This window comes from Zonotrichia albicollis, chromosome 12 (assembly GCF_047830755.1).
Source record: "Zonotrichia albicollis isolate bZonAlb1 chromosome 12, bZonAlb1.hap1, whole genome shotgun sequence".
NCBI lineage: Eukaryota > Metazoa > Chordata > Aves > Passeriformes > Passerellidae > Zonotrichia > Zonotrichia albicollis.
In genome coordinates, this window is record NC_133830.1 from 19,144,464 (window position 1) to 19,168,775 (window position 24,312).

At 44.6% G+C, this 24,312-nt stretch overlaps 1 protein-coding gene across 4 annotated transcripts in view; it reads right to left on the reverse strand.

Annotated features, from left to right (window-relative positions):
- Positions 1-17,362: 17,362 nt before the first annotated feature.
- The window catches only part of EFCC1 (EF-hand and coiled-coil domain containing 1), a 38,929-nt gene continuing 31,979 nt past the window's right edge, over positions 17,363-24,312 (reverse strand). The window contains exons 6-8 of one of the 4 annotated variants that reach the window (XM_074550162.1): positions 23,748-23,911; positions 22,272-22,341; positions 17,363-20,212 (exon numbers count right to left, since the gene is read on the reverse strand). In XM_074550162.1, coding sequence (XP_074406263.1) covers positions 20,079-20,212; positions 22,272-22,341; positions 23,748-23,911 — 368 coding nt within the window. In that variant the 3' untranslated portion in view covers positions 17,363-20,078. The remainder of the gene's footprint in view (positions 20,213-22,271; positions 22,342-23,747; positions 23,912-24,312) is intronic. The other 3 variants (XM_074550163.1, XM_074550164.1, XR_012582259.1) reach the window with 3 other exon arrangements.

Here is a 24,312-nt window from a genome sequence, read left to right on the forward strand (position 1 = left end):
TTTATGGTTGTGCTGTGGCATCAAGTGCGTGGGCTGGGTCTGGTGCTTGCTGCAGGCAAGAGGAAATGCTTTGGGATTCTTGTTTTGTTCCTAATGTATTTTTCCTATTTCATCTGACGGGATCTGGAAAAACTCATCTGAAATTTGTGGGGGTTTTTTATCTCCAGAAAATCTCCAGGTATAAAAGTTATTTTGGGCCTGAGCTGCTGAAACACACAAGCCCCAGCAGATGAGGGAGATGAAGTTTGCCTGTGAAACTGAGTTTTTCTGTATTAGTCAGCCAGGTTTGTTTCATATCTGCCTTTTCATCATTTAATAAAAATTTTAAAAGCACGCCATAACATCAGAATAACCATGATAGGCAGGTGACATCATTAAGGGATAAAGACAGGAACAGAGAAAGGAAATATTAATGACATGGAATTGAAAGAGATGAAATTGTGTTGAAGTTACCCAAAATATAGTATTTAATTTGGGTCACTCATGTTCAAAAATGATAACTCAAACTAGTGAAGGGAAGGTTTCTGAAATAGCTGTGTGTATTTCCCCGCAAAGCCAGTAAATCAGGGTCATGCAAGTTTGTAATACACATGTATCTGTTCATCTGAACACAGAATGCCATGTCTGTGTGAAGGGAAAGCAAAAACAGAATTTACTTTTCAATTTGATTGTGTGAGCAAAGTTTTGGATGTAAGTTTTCCTTTGCTTTGGGTACCAGCCATGAGCACACAAGAATTCTGATGGCAGCTGGCATTTGGAAACCCAGCTGGTTGTGGGTCTGGTGTTCCATTCAGGCCAGTTCTGGGCTGTGTTGGTTTGGGGACAGGCTTGGAGCTCTGTTCTGCTTTTGGAAACAAGGCCCAGGTGAGGTTTTCATGCTGCAGATGTGCAGCAGACCTGTGGTTTTGAGCTGTCCTTTCTTTATAACTGGCTGCTCCTGGGAGGAAAGAAAATTTCTGGTGTATAAATTATCCTGGCAGCAATTCTTGGTGTCTTAATTTTCACTTATTTTTAAAGGACTTTTCTTCATTAGGTCTAATGAGTTACCAGGAGCTGGAACTTTGTTAGGAACTTCCTTAAGAAAATGCTTAGCTGTGTATCTCTGCTCTTTGGCATTTGAAAAGGCAATTCAGACAGTGCCAGGGGGAAAAGACAAAAACACTTCAAAGCCTGTTAGAATTTTGATCTTTTCAACGAGATGAGGAGATGATTCCTCCCGTGCTGAGGTGAGCAGTTCATCACTCCTGTCGGGTGGGGATGGCTGTGAGTGCACTGCTCATGGTGCTGCCATCCTCAGGTGCTTCCCCTGCCTGTGGGGAGCACATCCATGATTCCATGGATGTCTGTGTGCCCTGTGCCTGCTCAGCCTGTGCCTCTGTGCCTTCAGGAGTTCTGCCACAGGATCAAAACCTTCTGTCACACAGAGAAATTAAACGCTGTGTCCTTCTGCACTGACAACGTCTGGGTGGCTGGACTCCGCACTCCCATTCTGTGCTGTCCTGTCCTGGATTGCCAAGCAAATTGTATTTTATTTACCATCTGTAAGGCAGTTGTCTTCTGTTCAGTGGGCAGTTTTCCTTATCTCTTCCACAACTGGGGAGACATCTGCTGATAACAGCTATTTGAATGTCACTGCATGGCTGATAAGAACTACAGCATCCCACTGGGAGATGTGAGCCCAGAGGGAGGAGCCAAGCATTGCTGCCCAGATATAATCTGGAGATTCTGGAACACCAGCACAGCTTCCCCACTGGCTTTCCAGAGGAACAGCAGCTGCCTCTGCCCCTGGATCTTCAGAGGAAGAGACTGCACCTTTCTTCAGGATTCCTGCTCCAACAGAACCACCCCTGACACTGCAGGAGGACTGCAGCCAAATTTCCAATTGGGCTGCTACCAACACCCTGACCCACAGGGTGTCGGGTTGTGTTCTGACTCTGTCAGTGTTGTTTTAGTTTACTGCATTGTTTATTTTATCCTTTTATTTTCTTCCCTATTAAAGAACTGCTATTTCCTGCTCCCATATTTTTTTGCCTGAGAGCCCCTTAATTAAAAATTTATAACAATTAGACCAATTCTGAAGGTGGGGGGTTACATTCTCCATTTCAGGGGAGGCTCCTGCCTTCCTTAGCAGACTCCTGGCTTTCCAAACCAAGACACATCCTCAGTTAGTCCTGTGTTCCTCCAGGTGTCCCGGGGGTGGCAGAGGTGCCCAGATGTGCCCAGCTGTTCCTGCTGAGTCCCCAGCCCTGTCTCCTGGCCAGTGCTCCAGCTCCCTGAGGAGCTCAGGGTGTGCAGGGAGTGGCTGCCAGAAGCACCAGGCATTTGCATTTCTGATTTTAGGGCTTTTTGTAGGCCAAATGAGGATTCTTCATTTAAGAGGATTTATTAAGAGCCAATTTGGGAAAAAAAAAAAAAAAAAAGTTATAATCTGCTATAATCTTGTTAGGGTATGAAAGTAATTTTTTTTCCACAGAGAGAATCCATGTGAAGTTTTTGTGAGTGAGAGAGGCTCTGTCTCCTCTCAGTGGAGAGGGATTTCTGGACACCCTCATGTCCAAACAACCCCTGTCTCCTCACCACTCCCTTGAAGGCCATTTTCTCTGGATCAGCTCTCTTTGGAGGCCTTGGCTCCTGCAGTGAGCTCTGTGGGGCTGTGTGTGATCATTCAGGGAGGAAAAGGGCTGAGGGAGATTACTGCTCTCCTCCTGGTTCAGAATAAAAGCTGCAAGCTGGAGATAAATGAGCAGATCAAACGTGTGACCTGCTGAGAGCAAACTCAGCCACAAGATGCCATTATCTTTTCTAGTCCCTTTTAAGGAGTTCCAGGCATTTATTGCTGACAGTGACCTGTTCTTGACCAAGGAAGGCAGAAGTTTTCTCAAGCACTGTTTCCATTCCCAGAGCTGAAAAAAGTGCCCACCTCACACTGCCAATGCACAGCTTCTCATTTAAAATCCCTCACCTTGATTAATTCTGCTCTTCTGTACTTTCAAATAGGTTTTGGTGAGAGCAGACAAACCAAAATAGATTTTTGTAATTGGATGTGAGTCACTGGTAATTAATGAATTCTACAAATAAGCAAGGAGAAGGATAAAAAAAAAATCAATCACAAAATTCATTCTCACATCAAGGAATATTGCTGGCTGAAATGAATTAAAGAAAAACAGGTTTCTCTCAAAGCAAGAGCTATTATTGCCTGAAGGCCAAAATATTCCTCCTACCTCCTTCACTCTGCAGAACTGGCTGCCAAAGCCTTCTGAGCATTTCCACATAGGAGGGCTCAGAGTTTCCTCCTGTCCACATTTTTTCCTGCTGCACATTTATTGTGGTTTTGCTGATGGGGTTTTGCCTCTGTCAAATCCAAAATCTCATTTCCTCAGATTATTCCACAGGCAGATAAAGTCTTGCCATTTAGGAAATTCTTCTCCTAAATGGTACTCCACCCATTTTATCAAGAAATTCTCTCTCCTCCTGCCTGTTCTCATTGAGAACCTCCCCCTCTTTGCCGTTTTCCTCATTCACAATTTCACCAGTAATTGCTTATTTTCCCACTAGGTGTCACCCAAGTTATTTTGTTCTCAAATTCTGAGCATCCCCCCAGTCGGCCCTTGAGCTATAATTTCTCAGTTCAAAAGAATTGCCTGAAAGAACGAAATATTGTGTTCTTTTTTAGGATATTGCTTTCCATTATCTCCAAGATACAAATAAATCCAAGGTACAAAATGTGTGTATTAAGTGATTTGTCTACATCAGAGGGCTGAAAGCACGTTTGTGTTATGTGGAACTCAGGGGGTTTTGAGCCTGTTAATGAAAATATTCATGGTCAATCTGGATTTGCACAGCCCTGGGCTGGGCAAGCTGGAGGCTCTGTGCCCCTCTCTGCCTGGCTCTAATGAAAACCAGGTTTTTCTCTGGCTCTTTATGCACAGTCACTGTCATTAAAAATACAATGCAGTGTTCCAGGCAGGCACAACACCACACTGCATTTATGGGAATGTTTTATTTAGGATTGGGATTGAGCTGTCAGAGCAGATCTCCTGCTCTCTATTTTCCGTGTGTGCCTTTATATTAAATTAAATTGCAATATTCCCTCTGGAAATCCCTGGGATTGGTGCTAATGGAGGTTCAGTGGTTGGAACAGACTAAAGGGAGCCCAAAGCAGCCCCTCCTCTCCTGGAATAAATGGTTGCATGTGGTGTCCTCGGTTCCAGATGATTTCACTGCTCTGTTCCAGCTGTTTGGGCCATTGGTTGCTGAATTCTCAGTGTGACAGAGAGCTATCCATGAATGTACCTTGTTCCAGCACTCTGCTAGCTCTCCAGGCAAGCCTGATAAAGGTGTTTAAGCATCTTTACCAATTTATTGAGTAACAGCTGGAGCAGGGCTGGGAAATGCATGAGACTGTTCAGCACTCTGAGTGTTGTGGTGTGGTCCTTGTTTAAGGAGAGTGGTGACAAACAAAATCAGCTCAATCATCAGCTAAACTCTCCTGGTTTGAAAGGACAGGTGTCTGCTAAGGAAGGCAGGAGCCTCCCTTGAAATGGAAAATGTAAACCCCCTCCCTCTGAATTATTATAATTTTGAAATTAAAATGCTTTCAGGCAAAGGTATGGGAATAGGAATAACAGTTCTTTACTAGGAAAACTAAAAATTCAAATGTAATAGTACATTAAAAAACCCAAACCCACTGCCAGAGTCAGAGCATGCCCTGACCCCCTGTGTGTCAGGGAGGTGTCCCAGCCCCATCCCATGGGGGCTCAGCCCTCCTGCAGTGCCAGCTGTGGCTCTGCTGCAGCAGGGATCCTGCACAAGGGGGGAGTTTTCCTCTGAAATTCCAGTGGTGGTTTAGATGGGCCTGGTCTTTCTCTGGGAATGCAGGGGGCAAAGGCTGCTGGGCTGTCCCAAACCTCAGATTGGATCCAGGTAGGAATGCTTGGCTCCTCCCCTGGGTGGAGCTTCTCCCCATGGGATGATGGAATTTTATCAGCCCTGCAGGGACACTCAGTGGCCCATTAACAGAAAATATCTCCTGGAAGGAGGATGGGTTTGTGAAAGAGGTAAAGAGAACTGCCCAATGAACAGAAGATACCTGCCCCACCTGGTTCTAAGAGCTGGCAATAGAATAAACACCCCCAGCACATCTTGCATTTTCCAACTAAACCCTGCTATTTTCAACTTGAAGAGTTGGAAATGTAGAAGGCAGGGCATTGAACTTTATGGCCACACTGAGCAGTTGTTCTTGGTGAGAACAATTAGCTATTAATTAGTGTATGATATAAAAGACTGCATTGGGAAGGTCCCGGTGATGAGTTTGCTTTGGGAACTCACTGTGGAATTTCACTCACTGTCCATAACTGATAAAATGGTTATTTTTATAATGTCCTTTACAAAGCTATGGCTTCATGGGTTTTGAAATAAAGCAATCAGCTCTGGTTTATGAACTAGTGATGAATTAATTTTCCCCAGTGAGAGCAGCTCCAGTCCCATTGCTGCTGCCCCACTCTGACTGAGGGCCCACACCTGCAGATGTGCCCAGCTGTTTGCTGTGCAAGGAACTGCACGAGAGTTTGCCCAGACTCCTGAGCACTCATGGAGAGCCCCAGAAAGTCACTGCAGACAGATCTGAGGCCGTTCTGCTGAATTCCTGCTGCCAGCAGCTGGGTTGGTGGGAATGTTTCACCCAGGAGGAGATGTCAGAGTGCAGAGCTGTCCAGGGCTTGGGAGCCCTGAGCAATCCCCAGCTCTGTAACCACAGTGTTTGCTGCAGGATGTGAGATAACTTTATTGCCAGCCCCCATTTCCAGTTCTAGCATTGCATCCCCAAACCCTGATATTTGCATTTCAAAGCCATGTAGAATATTTAATTTATTTTTTTTAATGGGCTTGATATTTTGAGCCATAAGAGTGCACATTTTGCAAGTCCTGCTCCTTCAGGTCCTTCAGGCTGTAGGTTGCTAATGAAAGCTGATCAAGTGCCTTGGCTTGTGAAAGAAATCCTTTATATAGTGTGACCTGTGATAAAATCTCAAGAGCTGAAAATGCTGCTGTGCTAATCCTATTATTTCCTATCACAGAATGCTGATACACAAACAATTCGTAGAGTCAGTTTGATCAAGCTGGCAGCTGAATTAATCACATGGTCACTTGTAGCAGGGTATAAATAAGCAGCAGTTCCTCTGAGGAGAGCTGTACATTCATTAAAAGATGCTGCAAGCCTCTTCCTGCATTATGTAATTATCTCTTTGCCCTCATTTGGTGTCTCCAGCCCAGTGTTTATGATGCATCCAGTGAAACTTCCAGCATTTAATGGAGCAGGCTGGAGGGTATTTACAATTTATTTCCCCATCAGTTTTGATAAATCCTGGTGGTTTGATGCTGTCCTGCAGTGCCACTGGTGGTGCCATCCTCCCCAGGCTGACAGGCACAGCACAGCCACAGCTCCTCTGCCTCTCATGGGGAAACAGAGCCTGGAATGGGAGCAGAGCTCCCTGTGCTCTCTCATCAGCAGCTCTGAAATCCCTCAGGGTTTGCCTCGCGCCTTGGCTGTTTGTGCACCTGCATCTGCTCCAGCTAAAGAGCACTGCTCAGGTTCTGTGGCTACAGAAGATCTGCCTGCTTTACTCTATTTTTTCTTCTTTTTTGTTTGTTTGTTTATTTGTTTTGTGGGGTTTTTGTTTGTTTGTTTGTTTTGGGTGTTTTTTTTTAAATGAAGAGTCATCCCATGAACTGCTCTGAATTATGAGGTGTCCTCAGCTGAAAGGATGAGGAAAGAGAAATCCCTGGGATTCCCATTATGTGTTGGGAATTAAGTGTTGTTTCCATCACTGCCTCCCTTTAGTGGCCCTGGATGCTGTTTTAAGGCCCTTTCATTTTGATCTAAGCATGTTTGTGAGAGCAGAGTGCTTGGCCTGAGGTTTGGGTTCCATGCTTTGTTTTCTGCCTTTACTCACCATCTCCATTCTTTGGGATGTTCCAGTTTGTTTCCTAGTGAACACAATTATTTTTCCTCTTCCTGCCCTTCAAACTCTGTGGCATTTCTGATGAATCTCTGTGAATAAAGCTCAATTTAGAGCAGAGTATTTCCAGAGCACAGGGCCAGTTCTCTGTGCTGTCTCCATTTCCAGCACTGTGCAGCTGAACAGAGCTTTTAGAAACCTCAGCTTCTGCTCAGTTTGCAAGTCTGGCACATGGGAAAAACACACCCAAATCCCATCAATTCTTCCTTAAGCTTGCTCTGAAATTCAACAGGATGAAAAAGAGTGTTCCACTGTGAATGGAGCTGTGCTGGAGGGTTTCACTGGCACAGGGGCTGTTTGAGGTGCTCAGTTTGGGGATGTTTCTGCCATTAAACTGAGTCCAGGCAGCACAGCTCTCTGAGCACGAGCATATTTGGCACTGCACTTTTGAAGTAGGTATAAATCTTGTGATTTTGGTATTTCACCCACCAGACTGCTGAAATAAGTGCACAGAATATGAGCAGGAACAACATCATCCGTCTGAAAAGCAAACAAGGATTTTGGCAATACCTCTGCCAAAAAAACCCCAAAAAACAACCTAAGTTTATCACCCATCTCTCCAGGCAAAAAATCTGTGACAAGGGCTCATTCCCTTTTGTTGTTTTAAACCATTGGTACTGATGTTCCAAGCCTCAAGCAAGTTCCTTTCAACTCCTTAAATATCTCACATAATATTGGTTTCAGGCTAGAGGTGGTTCTTCTTTATGTGTAAGCAGCCAGGTAAAAAACAAAGGAAATAAAAATAATTTCCAGGTCCTGGGGTAAAACTGGAAAAGAGGGAAGAAAATTCAGCCTGGAAGAGAATAATATCAAATTATTCTGACACAATAACCCTGCAATGCAGACAATGGGTAAAGAAGGAAAACTGTTTGATCAGATTGTGCTAGCAGGGGAAATAGAAGTGTATGCTTGCTTCTGTCATCTAAATATTCTCAGGGACCTTTTTGTGGATCTGTAATTCTGTGTTATTTTTTTCATTGAAAACCAGATTATTTGGGTGAGAAGACCCTTCCCCATCACCACTTTTTTCCCCCATTACTTTCTTAGTTACCCAAGATTTTGACAATTTTGTGTTTCTTGGTGCCTTACATTGTGCTTGGCTGAGTCTACCCACTTGGCTTTTCCTTTTTGTTCAAAGTACTTAAGAATCACATTCCCAAAGAGCACCCACATTGCTGATACTTTTTTCCAAAGCCATTTTCAGTGAAGTAGCAGAGAAAATGGGGGCTTTTACTCCCTTTTGCTGCTTTGGAGCTGTAGAATATAAATTCTCAAATGTTTCAGCGTAGGGATGCTTGTACTGGCATTGGCTGACATCTCTCTCAAAAATTATTCAGAACACTCTACAAAAAGAAAAACTTTCGTGTCTAAAATGAGAAATTCCTACCAGCCATAATTTGCAGGAAATTCTGCCTGACCTCCCTTTCAACTCAAGGTCAGCTTAAGCTCTCTCTGGGTGAAAATATAATAGAAAAAAATATAATTATATATACAAGTATATGTAACTATATATAACACTGACTGTGCTTCCTTTGGTTAGAAAGCCAAACTAAAGATTTTGAATCTTTCATTAACCCTGTGGAAAGTTTCTTAGGTTGATTTTAAATTATAGCTTCTCTGCTACTTTTTTTTTTTTTTTACTATATATATGTTAATATATAAGAATCTATCCATCTTTCTTTGGATCAGAACTGCTGGAGATTTGCATTTATTAAATGAGGTCAAGGTCATTGTTCTTACTGGGAGAGTGCATTTAAAGCAAAAGGGAAATACTAAACATTAGGAATTTTTAAATGATTGTAGCATTTATTATAATTCTGTAGGTATGGAGTTCTTGATGAGAAGGAAAAACCTGTGTAAATAAATTGCATTTCTTTATGGATAGCTACTTTAAGGATGTTTACTGTGCTTTAACCCTGAAGCACCCCATGTAAACCATAGGTAAAAGGAAATCTAAACCAGATTGGCAGTGATGAGTGACAGGTGGAAGTATCTAAAATATCTAAAATAATAGGGGGATCATTTTTACCATCTGATTATTTCAGATTTGAGTTGTTTGATCTGATATAGATCACTTATTCTTTATTCAAAAGAGTAAGTGACTTTAAAGCTGAGGTGGCCCCATAGGTCAGGGTTTTCACCCAGGAGGTGGCAGCACTGGCTTTAATTCCATCCAATGCAGTTACTGATGCAGAGTGGAGCATCAGTATGCTCCTTCCCCTTCCCCAGTGCTGCCGTGGGGAAGGCTGAAGAGAGCCAGGAGGTGAGCAGGGCAGGGCAGGGAATTTGGGATGGGATGGGAGGCCAGAGTCCCTCCTCAGTGCTGCCCAATATTCCCCTCTGTTGGGGAAGATGAAACAGGAAAGCCTTACAAATATGATTGTCTGGCAAAAGATTTTGAGAATATAGAAACTATAAGTGAGATTGAAATGAAAGCAAGCTTCCCTTAGTTACTGAACAACTGAAAAACAATAGTGTGGCCAGCTGAAGGTAATCCCCTTCTGATGGAACAACACCCTGTGCTTGCAGACAGGCCCAAGGGTCAGAGCAGACCCTACAGCTTGGCAGAAGGGGCCCAAAGACGAGTTTTTAGGGTTTAAAATGTAACACAGTATGGTAATGTAATGATTCTTACAGGCTGTATGGAAATGCTATAGGATTTGTATCTTATACTAGATTGGTTAGTGAGAATCAGAATATTCAAGACAGAAGATGATTTATTGTATTGGAACGGGAACTATGCACTTCTTACCTCTTGTTTCTTAGCTCTTGCCTTTTATGCTCTTACCCTTTTTACTCTCTTACCCTCTCACCCTCTCTCCCCCTCTCTTCTCTCGGGCCTGCTCTGAGCTGTGGCTGCAGCTCCCAGCAGGGCCCTGCACCCAGGCCCTTTGCAATGAACCCCAAATCCCAGCAGGGCCCTGCACCCAGGCCCTTTGCAATGAACCCCAAATCCCAGCAGGGCCCTGCACCCAGGCCCTTTGCAATGAACCCCAAATCCCAGCAGGGCCCTGCACCCAGGCCCTTTGCAATAAACCACAGATTCCATGACCTGGCTGCAGAGATCTCTGCTCTCCGTCCATGGACTGTCCTACCCCCAATGCTCCTACATCCCTCCTGGGTGAGCCCCAGGCCCTGGGCTGCAGAGCTTCTGGAGCAATTTACAGCAACAAAACAAACTCCACTTTGATTAATTGCACTTTTTTCTGGCCAAAGGGTTTCACTGCAGGAAAATTCCTGTTCTGCTTGCCAAGTTTGTCCCTGCTCCAGCTGTGAGGGGGGATTGATGCATCTCTGCTCTCCTGTGCCCCCAGGACCTGCCCTGCCAGGTCCCTGGTACTGTCTGGGAGGAGGCAGAGCCACAGCCCAGGCTCTGACACACTCAGCACTGCTCTTCTCTGTGCTGCTGCTGCTTTCCATGGTCTCCATTTCTCCTCTCAAAGCAACAAAAATAGCTCCAATAGCAAAAAATTAGCAAAAATAGCAAAAATATTTACCTGTGTTAGTGGGTAAATAGCTACCCCCTATTATAACTCTTGCTTTTATCCCTCAGAACCACAGCCAGGCTGCATTTTGGGGGTGCCAGGTGCAAAGGACAGTGTGGCTGTGCTGTCCTGCTCCCACCGTGTCCCTGGTGCCCCTGTGCCCCCCAGGTGTCCCCATCCATCCCCTGTTTAAGGTTGCTCTGCTGGGATCATTCCTCACCCCAGATTGCACTGATTTCATTGATTTCCCACCTCTTCCAGACTCCCAGTTTCCATCACGATGTGCTTAGCAATGGTTCCATGTGCAGGACTCATTTCACACTTTGGGAAGGGCACACTCCCCTGCCTGACTGGATTCCTGTTGGTGTCAGCTCTGTTGGAATGGTGACATCATTTTCTCCTCTATTGTCTGGCAACTTTGATTTTTTTTCCTCTTCTTGATTTGTTTCTTTTTTTTTCTTTAACTTTCTCAACAGAAATAAAATTTTCCCTCTTTATTATTCAAGCCAGATTTTTTTTTTAATTGCAAACAAATCATATCTTTCTTCACACAAGCTGAGGCAACTTTTAGGGTGTCCTGGCTTTCTGCTGGCTCTGGTTTGGGGTGCCCCCAAAGCCCCTGGCCATGTACACACTGTGCACTCACAACCTCACTGCTCTGAGGTGGGCAGGGATTAATCCCTCTGCACTGAGGTAATTTATCTTCTCATAATTGTGTAAAATACTTCCATGCCTTTTTGGGGGGGTTTATTTGGCACCCTTGCACTGTAACATGGTCATAGAGGAGCCACAATGTGACTAATCAACATTTCTGTGTCCAAACCTGCTGTAACTTGTGTGGAAATTTTTATTTGGCAGTGGCTGGATAAGGAGTGATGGGGAAGAAAGAAAGAAAAATGTGATTTATATTTGCTGTTTGCTTGTGTGACAATTTATGAGTCAGCCATGGCCTAAACTCCAATTCCACTGTCCTTCAGAGATCTCCAACTGTTTATTTTCAGCAGGAGTGAGGACCAGGTCTCCAAAATGTTATCATTCAACAGCAGATGCAGCTTTAAAACTATTTCTGGTGTTTATTCATCTGTGCAGGAATGAAGTGAATCTGCAATGAGGAATTTCCAGAGATTTCATCCACATTGCTGGAATTAGTTCTTTCCACTTTTAGTCCCAGTAGTTCCGGACCTATGTGCTGATTTTTGTCATTAAGTCTGTTTCTGATTATAAGGCAATGTCAAATGTCCTGTAGGATTTGAAAAGCCTTCCTACTTTATAGTTTTAGGTTCCTTTTGCTTTAAAAATAGGAGCAGATTGGCAAGTTTGGAGTTGCTGTTTTCTTGCATGAGCAAAGGAATAAAGAAAACCAAGGTTTTAAAAGGCCTCTGCATTATAAACCAGGTTAGATTGTCATGACAATGGGTTTTTTCCATCACACAATGGGATTCAATGGAAGTGGAAGAGTTTAAGTGAACTAAAAGAGATGTTTTGTCAAGGGTGGAGTTTCTAGTGATGCAGGGATGCAGATTTCTCCTACTCATTCTGGAGAGTTTTTCCTGTTACACTTCTTGTCAGTAGAATCTCCTTTCCTGTAGACTCTGAATTGCCAAGTATGGTTTATTTTAGAGTCTCAGCCCTGTTGTTTTCTTCTCTCCTGTCCTTTTCAATGGTTTGTGATCTCGGCCATGCCCAGCTCTCAGGAGATTGGGAATCACTTGTGCAGTCCATGAAATAATGGTCCCATAATGGTAATGGTCTCAATGAATGAGACTCACTCCTTAAATGACATTATTTCCCAAAATTTCTATTTTTCTGAACTGGAATCATTTCAGACTCTGTCTGGAGAATTGCCTGCTCCTAGACTTGATCCCCCACCCATTTCCAGACTGTAGAACAGAAGAAGAGAAAGAAAAGGCTCAGACGAATTCTAAAATCCCCAAACTGGCACTTTAGACCCAGTCACCAGCTGGACAGCAAATCCAATTCATGGCCATTTTTACTCCTGCCAATACAACTGTAGTTTTGTCTCATGAAACTCCCAAAGCTCCATCCAATAGCAGAGTGTCAGAATCAGGAGGAAAAGGTCTCCTTAAGTGCCTTGCAACAATTTCCTGCGATGAAATGGGGGTTGCTGGGTGCACTATTTATTCCTGGTTGGGGGAAAAGCACACAGCAAACTGTAGAGTTGCAAAAAAGAAAACAAAGGACAGCAATAAAAAATGACACTTGTGGCTGCTGGGATGGAGGACTGTGCCCTGCTCACAAACTACAAGACCTGCAGTGTAATTCAGATTTTAGCTCTTGACACCAACTCATTGTGGCTCAAATTATCACCACAGAATGAAAATTTACACGTTTATGAATGCAATATGAAAAATTTTTATTTCTTCCTTTTCCAGAGAGTATCTTGTTAAGACACTTCCTTTGCAGATCTGGACATCCTGATTTCATAAAGGTTAGTGTTCACTAACAGGTGCTGTGAAAATTAGATTTCTTCTCCCTGCATCAGTTATCCTTTGGTGTTTTCTGAGCACAGAAGAGCCACCCTTGTAGTTATTTACCTCTTATGTCCTGAAATATTTCCCTTTCTCAAGATTTGAAATCCTTCCTGTCCCTTTTCTCTCTCCCCTCAATACACTCCTGTTCAGTTCAATATCTCCATAAATCTGAGTTGGTGGCTTGAATTAGAGGTTCTGTCAGTTTTATTTCTGTGTGGCTCCAGTCAGAGGTGTGAAGGCAGCTCCAGCTGCACTTGGTAGCTGCTCTCCAGACATGCTGAACTTCTCCACACAATTAGCCTTCTCCTCATGCAGAGCTAATTCTGGTTTATCTCCTATTTTTATTTCCTATTTTCATATTATTTCTTTATTATTGAACTTAAATCAAACAGCTGTCTGTGTTCTGTGCTGCAGGTTTTGGCAGAGGTGGGAATTTAAGGAGACCTTTTCCTCCTGATTCTGACACACTGCTGTTGGATGGAGTTTTGGGAGTTTCATGAGACAAAACTACAGTTGTATTGTCAGGAGTAAAAATGGCCATGAATTGGATTTGCTGTCCAGCTGGTGACTGGGTCTAAAATGCCAGTTTAGGAATTTTAGAATTCCTCTGAGCCTTTTCTTTCTCTCTACAGTCTGGAAATGGGTGGGGGATCAACACCAATTCCAAACTGTTAATTTCCATTGCAAATGGCTGCAGAGGAGCATGCAGTGGCTGCTCCAGGTGGGAGAGCAGAGGCTGAGCCTGCCTGGGCTGCTCCAACCCATCCCCACCTGGGCAGAGGCTCCTGCTCTGTCTGTGGCACCTGAGTGACAGAATGAGTGACAGAATGAGTGACATGCCATTTCTGAGTGACAGAAACGTGGAACTGTTGCTGCAGTCCTGATGCAGGGGTGGGTGAGAGGCTGCTTTCCCTGCTCTGGGATGTGAAGGTGACCTGGAAATGGTTTCCATGGCAGTGGGATGTTCTCTATGCTGCCCATGGCAGGGCAGAAGAAAATGATGCTGAAAACCTGAGCCCATCTGTGAGTGACTTTCAAATGCTCTGCAAAGCTGGGTGTGGGAACCCAGGACATCCCTCTGGCTGCCCTGGAGGACTCCAGACCCTGGCAGGGGGCTCAGAGACCTTGGCACAGAGTCAAAGATACCTGTGCCTTCGATCTTAGCCCATGGAAACAATTATCAACTATGTGGCACAGAGTCAAAGATACCTGTGCCTTCGATCTTAGCCCATGGAAACAATTATCAACTATGTGGGAGGATTTACAAGCCACAAGGGTTTGAGTAGAATGATAGTGAATTTGTCACAGGGTGAAAATGTAGAATTGTGGGGATTTAGAATGGGGGTTCAAGAGGCAAGATGGAGGAATCTGGGCATGGCATGTCTTCTTCTCCTTCTCCTTCTCCTTCTCCTTCTCCTTCTCCTTCTCCTTCTCCTTCTCCTTCTCCTTCTCCTTCTCCTTCTCCTTCTCCTTCTCTTCTTTCTCCTTCTCCTTCTCCTTCTCCTTCTCTTCTTTCTCCTTCTCCTTCTCCTTCTCCTTCTCCTCCATCTTCATCTTCATCTTCTGCTGTGATGGTGGCACTTCTGGATTGGTTTAGAGTAGAGACAAACTGTCTAACAGAGGTGACAGGTATTGGAAAATTATTGTAAATAAAGTACACATAGTTTTTAGTATAAAAAGATAGCACTAGACAGCAATGCCTCAACCCGACCTGCTGGACATACCTCAGCAGGTCAGAAAAAGAATGTAATGGATAAGGGAAAATGAACAACCTTGAGAACCAGAGCTGAGGAATCTCAACTTCTTCTTCAGTTGTGGGGCTGAGAATTTTTTTTTTACAATAAAATTTTTTGTAATAATTTTTTTTTATTCTTTAATACCTCGGGAGCCATTTCAGCAACAACAAATCTGAGAGCTGGGGATGTTTTTGGGGCCCATCAGTCCCTGGGTGGATGAGTCCTGGTGTGTCTGAGCCCTGGGCATGACAGATGTTGGCTCAGAAGCAATCAGAGCCGGTTGTGGCTCCTGCTGTCCCCTGTGTTGCTGGAGCTGCAGAGCCTGACAGGGCAGCAGCTCCTGCTGCTGTGTGCTGGGCTGGACTGCCTGGGCAATGGATTTAACTCCCACAGTCAGCCCAGAAACAAAAAAATCCTCCCATGGGTATTGCAGGTTCTTTATTTCAAAATAACACTTTTTATCTAAAAGGTATTTTAAGTCAAATTGTATCAGCCTCCACATATTTTCCCTCATTTTTTCTTGATCTGTTTTTGGCAGCCTTAAGAGGTAGAAAATTCCTCACAAAAGACTGGACCTTGCCTTTGTTAGAGACCATTTTTCCACTTGTCATTGTGAAAAAAACCACCAATGAGAAGCAATCAGCAAAACCAAGGCTATCAAACAATAAAACCTTGAAGTACAGCAATTATTTCAAACTCTACCACCCAAACCCTCAGCTCTCATGACCTTTCAGCTTTGCAGGGTGCACGTGGGTGAAACCACTTGAATACTGATAATTTTTCAATGTCATCCCACAGCCCTTGTTTACTCCCTGGCAGAGATAAGTTACCTCACAGCTCTCTGAGGCAGAATCAGTAATTACGAATGTAATTTGCTTTGGGCACCCCAGGGAACACAGGGAACTCCCTGGGGTTTGACTCCTGCCCACTGTGAGCCAGGGGAAGCTGCCTGGAGGGAGGAACTTGGGCTGCCCATCCCTGCAGTGAGGATGAGGAGGAGTTACAGCATGAGTAAAAGCAGTGAGGATGTGGTGGAGCAGTGAGGATGAGGAGGAGTCACACCCCAAGTAGGAGCACTGAGGGTGAGGAGGAGTCAGACCCTGAGGAGAAGCAGTGAGGATAAGGAGGAGTTACGCCCTGAGGAGGAGCAGTGTGAGGATGAGGTGAAGTTGTACCCTGAGTAAAAGCAGTGAGGGTGTGGTGGAGCAGTGAGGATGAGGAGGAGTCAGACCCTGAGGAGGAGCAGTGAGTATGAGGAGGAGTTACACCCCAAGTAGGAGCACTGAGGTTGAGGAGGAGTCAGACCCTGAGGAGGAGCAGGGAGGATGAGGACGAGCAGTGTGAGGATGAGGAAGAGTCATACCCCGAGGAGAGCAGTGAGGGTAAGGAGGAGTTACACCCCAAATAGAAACGCTGAGGGTGAGGAGGAGTCAGACCCTGAGGAGGAGCAGGGAGGATGAGGTGGAGTTACACCCTGAGTAAAAGGAGTGAGGCTAAGGAGGAGTAGTGAGGATGAGGAGGAGTCACACCCTGAGGAGGAGCAGAGCTCACAGGAGCAGTTCAGGACACTTTGTGGGACATTCATGGCATCCCAGGATGGTTTGGGTTGAAGGGCCCTCACAGCTCTCCTCATTCACTCCAGGCCCTGCCATGGCCGGAGCACCTTCCACTAGGCCAGGCTGCTGCAAGCCCGACCTGGAACATTCCCAGGGGAATCCACAGCCTGTCCCAGTGTTCCCACCACCCTCAGAGTGAAGGATTTCCTCCCATGGTCTCATCCAACCCCACTCTCAGCTCAAAGCCACCCCCTTGCCTCTGGGCCCAGGCCTTTATGGAAAGACTCTCCAGCCTCCCTGTGAGATCTCAGCTCTCCCCAGACCCTTCTCCTCATACAGGGTTAATTCTGGTTTATCTCCTATTCTTTATTTCCTATTTTCATATTATTTCTTCATTATTGAACTTAAATCAAACAGCTGTCTGTGTTCTGTGCTGCAGGTTTTGGCAGAGGTGGGAATTTAAGGAGACCTTTTCCTCCTGATTCTGACACACTGCTGTTGGATGAAGTTTTGGGAGTTTCATGAGACAAAACTACGGTTGTATTGGCAGGAGTAAAAATGGCCATGAATTGGATTTGCTGTCCAGCTGGTGACTGGGTCTAAAATGCCAGTTTGGGAATTTTAGAATTCCTTTGAGTCTTTTCTTTCTCTTCTTTTGTTCTACAGTCTGGAAATGGGTGGGGGATCAAGTCTAAGAGCAGGCAATTTCAGACAGAGTCTGAAATTGTCACAGTTCAGAAAATAGAAACATTTTGGGAAATAATGTCATTTAAGGAATGAGTCTCATTTCAGGGAAGTTTACTGTAATTCAGACTCCCCTTCTAAATGAAGAAATGAGTGAGCTGCATAAAACAAGGAGGTTTTGGTCTGCTAAGCTGAGCTATTCTGTGGGTACCTCAGTCCAGGTTTGGGCTGTGATGATTTCAGCCTCGAGGTAATCTGAAAGAAGTTGGGGAGGCAAAATGCAGTTGAGTTTTTTTGGCATGCTGAGGCAGAAAGAAGAGACAGAAAAGAAGAACAGAAACCCAAGACCTCTGAAAAGCCCAGTCTTTTGAAAGTAAAGTGTAATTAAGGACATAAGGATGATTTTAATTTAATTTCACACTAGGAAACACACTGTATAGCTTTTGTACTTTGGGAAATTATACATAAAATTATTAAGAAAATAAGACTGTGTAAATACCAAAGGATTGTGTCTTAAACTCCATGAAATTATAAATCTGAGAGAGGCCCTGTGGCTGGTAATGCCACATGTCACATGCACCCTGTAAAGGTTTAGTGTCACTCTCACACTGAGCAATTCCATTTTATTCCATTTTTATGTTAAAAGTGCTCCTTTCCTCCTAGTCCCAGCTCCTCCCATCCCCATGTACAGATGAAGGACAGCATCATGGAAGGGAGGAGTTTGAATTGCAGGGTTTTTTCCTCCCAAAGTGAGCACAGATGCACTGAATCCCTTGGAGCAGCTCTGGCTGGACAAGGCCACTCTGATCTGCTGCAGAAATTCTGTGACTCAGAGTAACATCTGGGATGAGTCCTCACTGCCAAATACTCTAGAGACAGCTTCAAAAATAAATGGGACAATTATCAAACAACTTTAAAGATTAGGTGGCCTTTAATTTGCTAATAGTTAATGACCCCTATAAACAAAAAAATCATGGGAAGAGGAAACTCTCCTTGAAAAATGCCATTTGTGCTAGAAGTGTGAAGCCCTCAGAGGTTACCCAAGGAGAAATTTGCCAAATGGGAACTGAGGAGGGCATTGGGAGGGGAAGGGACATTGAGGATGAAGTCAAACCATTTGTGGAAAAAAACCAAAAACTTCATGGTGGAGGTCAGGGGAGAAAATACCCAAGCTTCCTTCAAGGGCCAGTTTGCAGGTTTAAGAGAAAATTAATAAACTAAAAGTGAGTGTGTGAGAAATAGACTGCCAGGTTTGGGGACATGGGAACAGGAGAAAGGGTCCAGATGGTGACAAACCCAAATGCTGCAAGAACTCTGCAGTAAATGAGGATCCAGAGCCAGGTGTGTGCCTGCATTAGAATCCTGCTCCTGAACACACAGACCAGGTTTATTTCCTCATTTCCTGGCATTTCCCCTCTTTACACCTCTGTCATATTCCTGGGAAAGTCAGAGAGCTGCACACAACAAAAGCTGATACTTGTTGGGATTTTTAGCAAATGAAGCCAAGCAGGGATCTGATTTCTGCTCATTTAAACTTTTGCCTGTGGAACAGCTAGAGGCTGTTTCTGTAGGATATAATCCTAGCATGTCCCTCAGTATATACTCACTAACAGTATATTATGCTCTGGTATTTTGTTAGTAATATATTTAGCATTAGGAGATAGTTTTCTTTCTTAGAGGGTGAATATTATTCTATGTATATATGTCCTGTCTAATGTATCTTTAAGAAAAATGTAACTTAACAATATATATCTATTCTTACAATCTTCCTCTGCTAAACCACAAAAAAACCCCAAAATACAAAAAAACCCCAATGAGGTAAAACACGATTGAACAGAGTTTGTTTCATTGTTTGCATAACACCTTTTGTTCCCCCCTTTAAAATGAAATTAAAATAATACAAATTTTTGTTCCCAATGTGGCTCAAAGGTGCCGCAATTTTCAGTGGAGGTGTGTGTGAGCCACACAATGTGGAAAGGAATGGAAATTTTATTCCCCAGCTTGCATTGTGGACCTTATTCCTGTATGAAAACCTTTTTCCTGGGAAAAATTAATACACATACAGTTGAATGATCTTATTTCATCTCAGGCAAATCACATTCTTCAAAGATCCACAGTGCATCTTTCCAGCAACATAAATTCAGCTGGCTCTTTTAGGAACTCTGCCCCTGTTTGGCAGGTAAATGACACAGCAAAACACCTTGGAAGAAATCTATTTTTTTTTTACTTTTGCCCCAGGAATTATTTTACTGCTGATTAAAACATTCCATAGCACCATGATTAGACCCAGCTCTTTACATTAATTGGCCTCCACGTGGGGCCTGATTTTGTGTCTCTGCAGCTGCACTGAGAGAAATTAAAATTTAGAACTCACTTGTGCACTGCACGAGTTGTTTGCTAACACAGAATGACAGCAAAGTGAATTTTACAGCCCTTCCTTTCCCTGAGAGCCTGGGAACAAGATTGCTTTGGACCTTTTTCAAGCACTTAAATTTAACTTCTTATGTAAAATCTGACTGTTGTCAGGAAAGGCTGCTGCATATTCCTAAGGCATCTCTATAATTGCAAATATAAGATTCATCAGAGTAATAAAAAAATCTAGCTTCAGAGTTAAATAAGGTGAATAATTGAGTGAGAAACACAGAGCCCTTAAAGCCTGCACTGCTTGGACACACTCCTGGGTGTGTTTATCATTCAGTTTGTCACCTGTAGGGGAAGGGATAACAAATCCAGGGGTAACACAGTCTTGGCTTTGGAGTGGGGCTTCCACAAAGGCTGAAAACTGTGCCCAGCCCCTGCATAGCCAGGGCTGTAAATCCATGTGGGTCAGGTGAGGGTGGTGGGCACAGTCTGGTGCCAGTCCAGTCCCAGTTTTGCAGAGCTGTAAATCCATGTGGGTCAGGTGAGGGTGATGGGCACAGCTTGGTGCCAGTCCAGTGCCAGGGGCATCCCAGGGCTGGGCTCTGCAGCCCAGGTAAGGCAGGGCTGTGCCCACCCAGGGCTGCTGCTCCTCCCTTGGGTCACTGCTTGCTCCTGGCCAGTCCAGGCATGGCTGAGCTGGACAAATGTTCCTCCTTCCTCCTTCCAGCTGTCCTGGGGCTGCCTGGGCTCAGCAGGAGATCACCAGGGTGTTGGACAGGGACCGTGGGCTCTGTGCCTGCTCCAAGGGCTGCTTGTGCAAGAGTTCACAGGCTGCCAGCTCCTGCTGAAGGGTGTCCAGCACTTCCAACAGCTGGGCTTTGCCTTGGGAAAGCAAATGGCAAACATGAGCATTTGAACAAAGTCAGCAAGTTGCAGTTTCACAATTATAACAGGCTCTTTTCTTCATAGGTGCCCTTTCAAGTGGTTGTCATAAAATGTCTAAATTTTGTGAACAAATAATGAATTCTTGTCCGAAAAAACTGAGTAAATCTGGGTTCAGCTGTCTTCTTTGGTTTCTTCTTGCTTCATCCCCTGCCCACTGAGGTCTCATGTACTTGTGTGAATAAAGACTATTTCATATCACCATTGCCAACCCAACCAACCACTTTGGCTTGTCAGAGAAAAAAGATTTGATTTGATTACCAAGACTTGGGAAAGAAAAATGTTTGATTACAAACTGGGAAAGCTGCTGAAGCCTCCCCAGGTGCACAGGCAGACAGTGGGAAGCAGAGAAGGTGAGCTGTGCATGGCAGTGGTGATGCAGAATGCACAGAGAGCAGCCCTTGGAGTTTAGGGGAGCTGAGCTGTGCTGCTCATACAAAGGGAGGAGCTTTGAGCAGCATCCCTTGGTATTATTGTCACTGCTAGTAATGAAAGGATGGGACTTCTTTCAGGCTAAAAATGATTTATAGCTCAGACAAACATCAGTCTCAGGGGCTGTGAGGTTTTAGAGGAGCAAGCACTGGGCCATAGCTCAAGGGCAGTCACAAGTTCTTTGTTCCAAGGCAATACAGAACTTTCTCACCCAATGACAGCTGCCACAGGTTTATTTTGCTTTTCTAACCCATCACCTTTACTCACTTCTGCCGCACTGTGGATACTTTTGTCCAATGGCTTCTGTCTCACATGCACACAAATGCTTCTGTTATAAATCTGAACTCTCAGCTCACTCCACACAGCCCCAGCCCTACACTACAAACCCTTCACCATCTCAGCAGTACAGCTGCTCACTTACTTAAGGCACATTCTTACAACTGTAGAAATATAAGTTTATAATTTTTCTGCTTAATGTCTGTGTATTGTATTTTTACATCAACCCAAGCTTCTTCCAAGGGTGCAGCTCAAACCCTTCAGTATCTGTGGAAGTTTCCATTTTTCCAATTCCCACACCTTGGCGTCCCTGTTCCTGTGCTGGATAATTGACAGATAATTCTGGACATTGTGCTGTGGATCCAAAAAGTCTCCTCTTCTCCCAGGAGAACATCACACCCATGGCTCAGCTGTGGTTTCTGTCTGTATTGGTGTCCTGGAGCCTACAAAAGTCTGTCTTTGCCCTCTTTTCTCTGCTTCCTCTGCAGCTGAAGAGCAGAGCTTGGCTCTGGGCTGCCTGTGCCCTGGATTGCTGGGCACAAGGAAAAACAGCCTTTGAAACTGCAAACCCCAAAGGGTTCCCATGCTGTTCTCCCTAAATCCCTGTAAATAATATTCTCCAAAACCCAGCCCCCAGGCCACATCTGGTCTTTTCTAATCGAGTCTTTGCTGCCTGCCTATTAAAGCCCCTCCAAACCATGTTCCTGGGACAGGATGTTCATTCCTTGCAGGGAAGTACAAATGCCCTGCTAATAGGAACAAAGTAATCAAAGCAAAGCCCTGGGACCATGATCCCTGCACGGCTCCTGCAAAGGCAGCTCCACACCACAGGCAAGGACAGGAGCTTGCAGGTTTAATTTTTACACCAGGATCATGAAGTGATGTTATTAGAGGAGTGCAGGTTTGAGCTGGTTTCTGCACAGAACTGTTCTGGTGGGTAAATCTTGTGTTGCAGCAGAGGAACCCAACACACTGGGATAGCAAACCTGAAAACAGCTGCATTACATACTTGGTAATTTCTCCACTTTCTCGTATCAATGAAACCCTAAAAATATTTGTAGGACACTGAATTATCCCCCTAAGGCCAAATTTTAATTAAATTTTCACTAAAAAAGCACCCTGGGTGTGGTTTGGATGCATCACAGACTAGAAAGCATCACTTTCTATAGGTATTCTTCTTGCAAGCTACCTCCTTCTTGCCAGCCTGTACCCCAGGATTGGAAATATCCTTTTCCTACCCAATGTTTGTCCCCAAAGAACATGGTTCTTTAGATGTGATTTCTTTTCTTACCAGGCTGGGGGTCACAACAGGATTCCAAAGTGCTCAGCAGGATTTTCCCCAGGGCTCGCTTCGATATGTTCTGCAAAAAACAAAACAAAATGATGGCACCAATGTCTCCTTCAGCAGCTCACAGATATGCAACAAAACCTGTGTGCAGGGTATTTGCATTTGGAAACTAAACCAAAATGCCACTGAATCCTGATTAACACAAGACTTGATATTTGCTTTATTTTCAAGCATTTGATCTTTGACCCTGCTCAGACAGTTTGTAGGGGGTTGTAATTCCTTAATATGGCTGTGGAAAGAGAAATAACAATTATTCAGCAGGAAATACAGAATTTTCTAGAGCTTGTGCTTAAACAACTGTAGGTGGCAAGGAGGGCAAGCAGAGCAGAAGCTCTTTGAGTCCTCTGCCAGGTCTGTGGGAAGGGGAACTGGACCTGGTGGTGTTGTTTTAGGAAGGGTCCTCTCAGGCCCAACTGAAGGACAGAGCAAAACACCACCAGGTCCTGTGGCAGGGCTGGATCTGAGATGTAATAAACATTAGCCAAAGTGAGAGCACTGTAAAAACTACGCAGGATCTGGATGGTCTCTCTCAGTGATGGTTTTACATATGAAATCTGGTGGGACATTACATAATGAGCCTGGGAAAGCAAACTGTCCTCATTTGCTGTCAAGACACTGGTGTGCTTTCTGGGAGATGGTCTGGCAATCAGTTTAATTAGCACTTAGAGAGCCCTGAGTAGCTGCAGGGACAGGTTGTTCTTGCTAAAACTTCAAGAAGTGCAAATGGAAGGGAGCAATTCTGGGAGGAAGATGCTGCTACCTCCAGGCAGAGCTGGCCCTGGCTCCTGCCTGGAGCCCCCAATGGGGACTGGGGCAGAGTGGGAAGCAGTGTGAGGATTTTACATGGCCTCAGCAGCACTGTGTGAGGTTTTATTAGCCCTGTCAGCATGTGTGTGTGCCTTTGGGCAGTCACTTGTAGGTGGCAGGTTCTGTTGGGAATGAGATATTTCAGACACAAAGGTCAATGTGCCGGGGAAGTGACACCTAAACCCACAGGTTCTGATGGGTCTCTTTTGTCTTGGGTACCTCCCATCAGGGATTATGGGGATTCTTGCTAAGCTCCCCTGGCAGTTTTACCTCTTTAATGCTGACTCAGAGTTACATTAGCATGCAATTAATCAAAGGTCCTGTCCTAGAAGGAAAAATACATATTCTGGAATCTTCCTGATTGCTGACTCCTCTGTTTTCCTCGTTTGCCCTCAATTTTGGCTTAGAGGGTAATGAGCTTGAAGATTCAGCTCCCAGGAGATTCAAAGGGGTCTGAAAGCTTTCGGCAGCCACCAGGCAGCTCCCAGGGCACACATCTGTAAAATCCTGTCCTGCTGTAAAGGATTCTGTACTTCCTAGAAGGGATGAACATTTTCTCAGTTTGGAAGGGACTCCAAAGCCCAGTTTTCAGTCCCAGGAATGCTTTCTCACCATACCAAGCCTCGGAGCTGTTGGAGAAGCTGCAGAACATCCAGGAGCTTCTCTTCCACCAGGGACAGCCGAACCCTCTCTGTCTCCAGCATCTGCAGCTCCATCTTCAGCACTTCTGTCTCCTCCATCTTCTGCTGCAGCTCCCCGACCCACGGGCCCTTCATCTGCACAAAACACAGCAAACTGAAGGCACTGGAGCTTTTCCTTTCTTGCCCAAGCATTGCAAAGCTGAGGTTTCCCCCTTTTGTGGTAAATGGGGCTCACTCCAGGAGATTCACTTGAAGGGAAGTCCATTTCTCTAATGTGCTACATAAAGTGAGATATCAGGGGTTGTTAGGAAAGCAGGGCTTTGCTCTTGTGCACAATGGGAGCTCATTCATTACTGGGTACAGGCAGCTCATTTGGGAATTTTAAATATTACATTTATTACATATTTTATACTTCAATACTAACATTGCTATGTCAGCCTTCTCCCCTTTTGCATTCCCGTTGTCCTCTATAGAGCAAAACTAATTTGTGTGCCCCCAGCACAATCATTCTTTGTCTTGCAGCTCCTTCCTAGCAA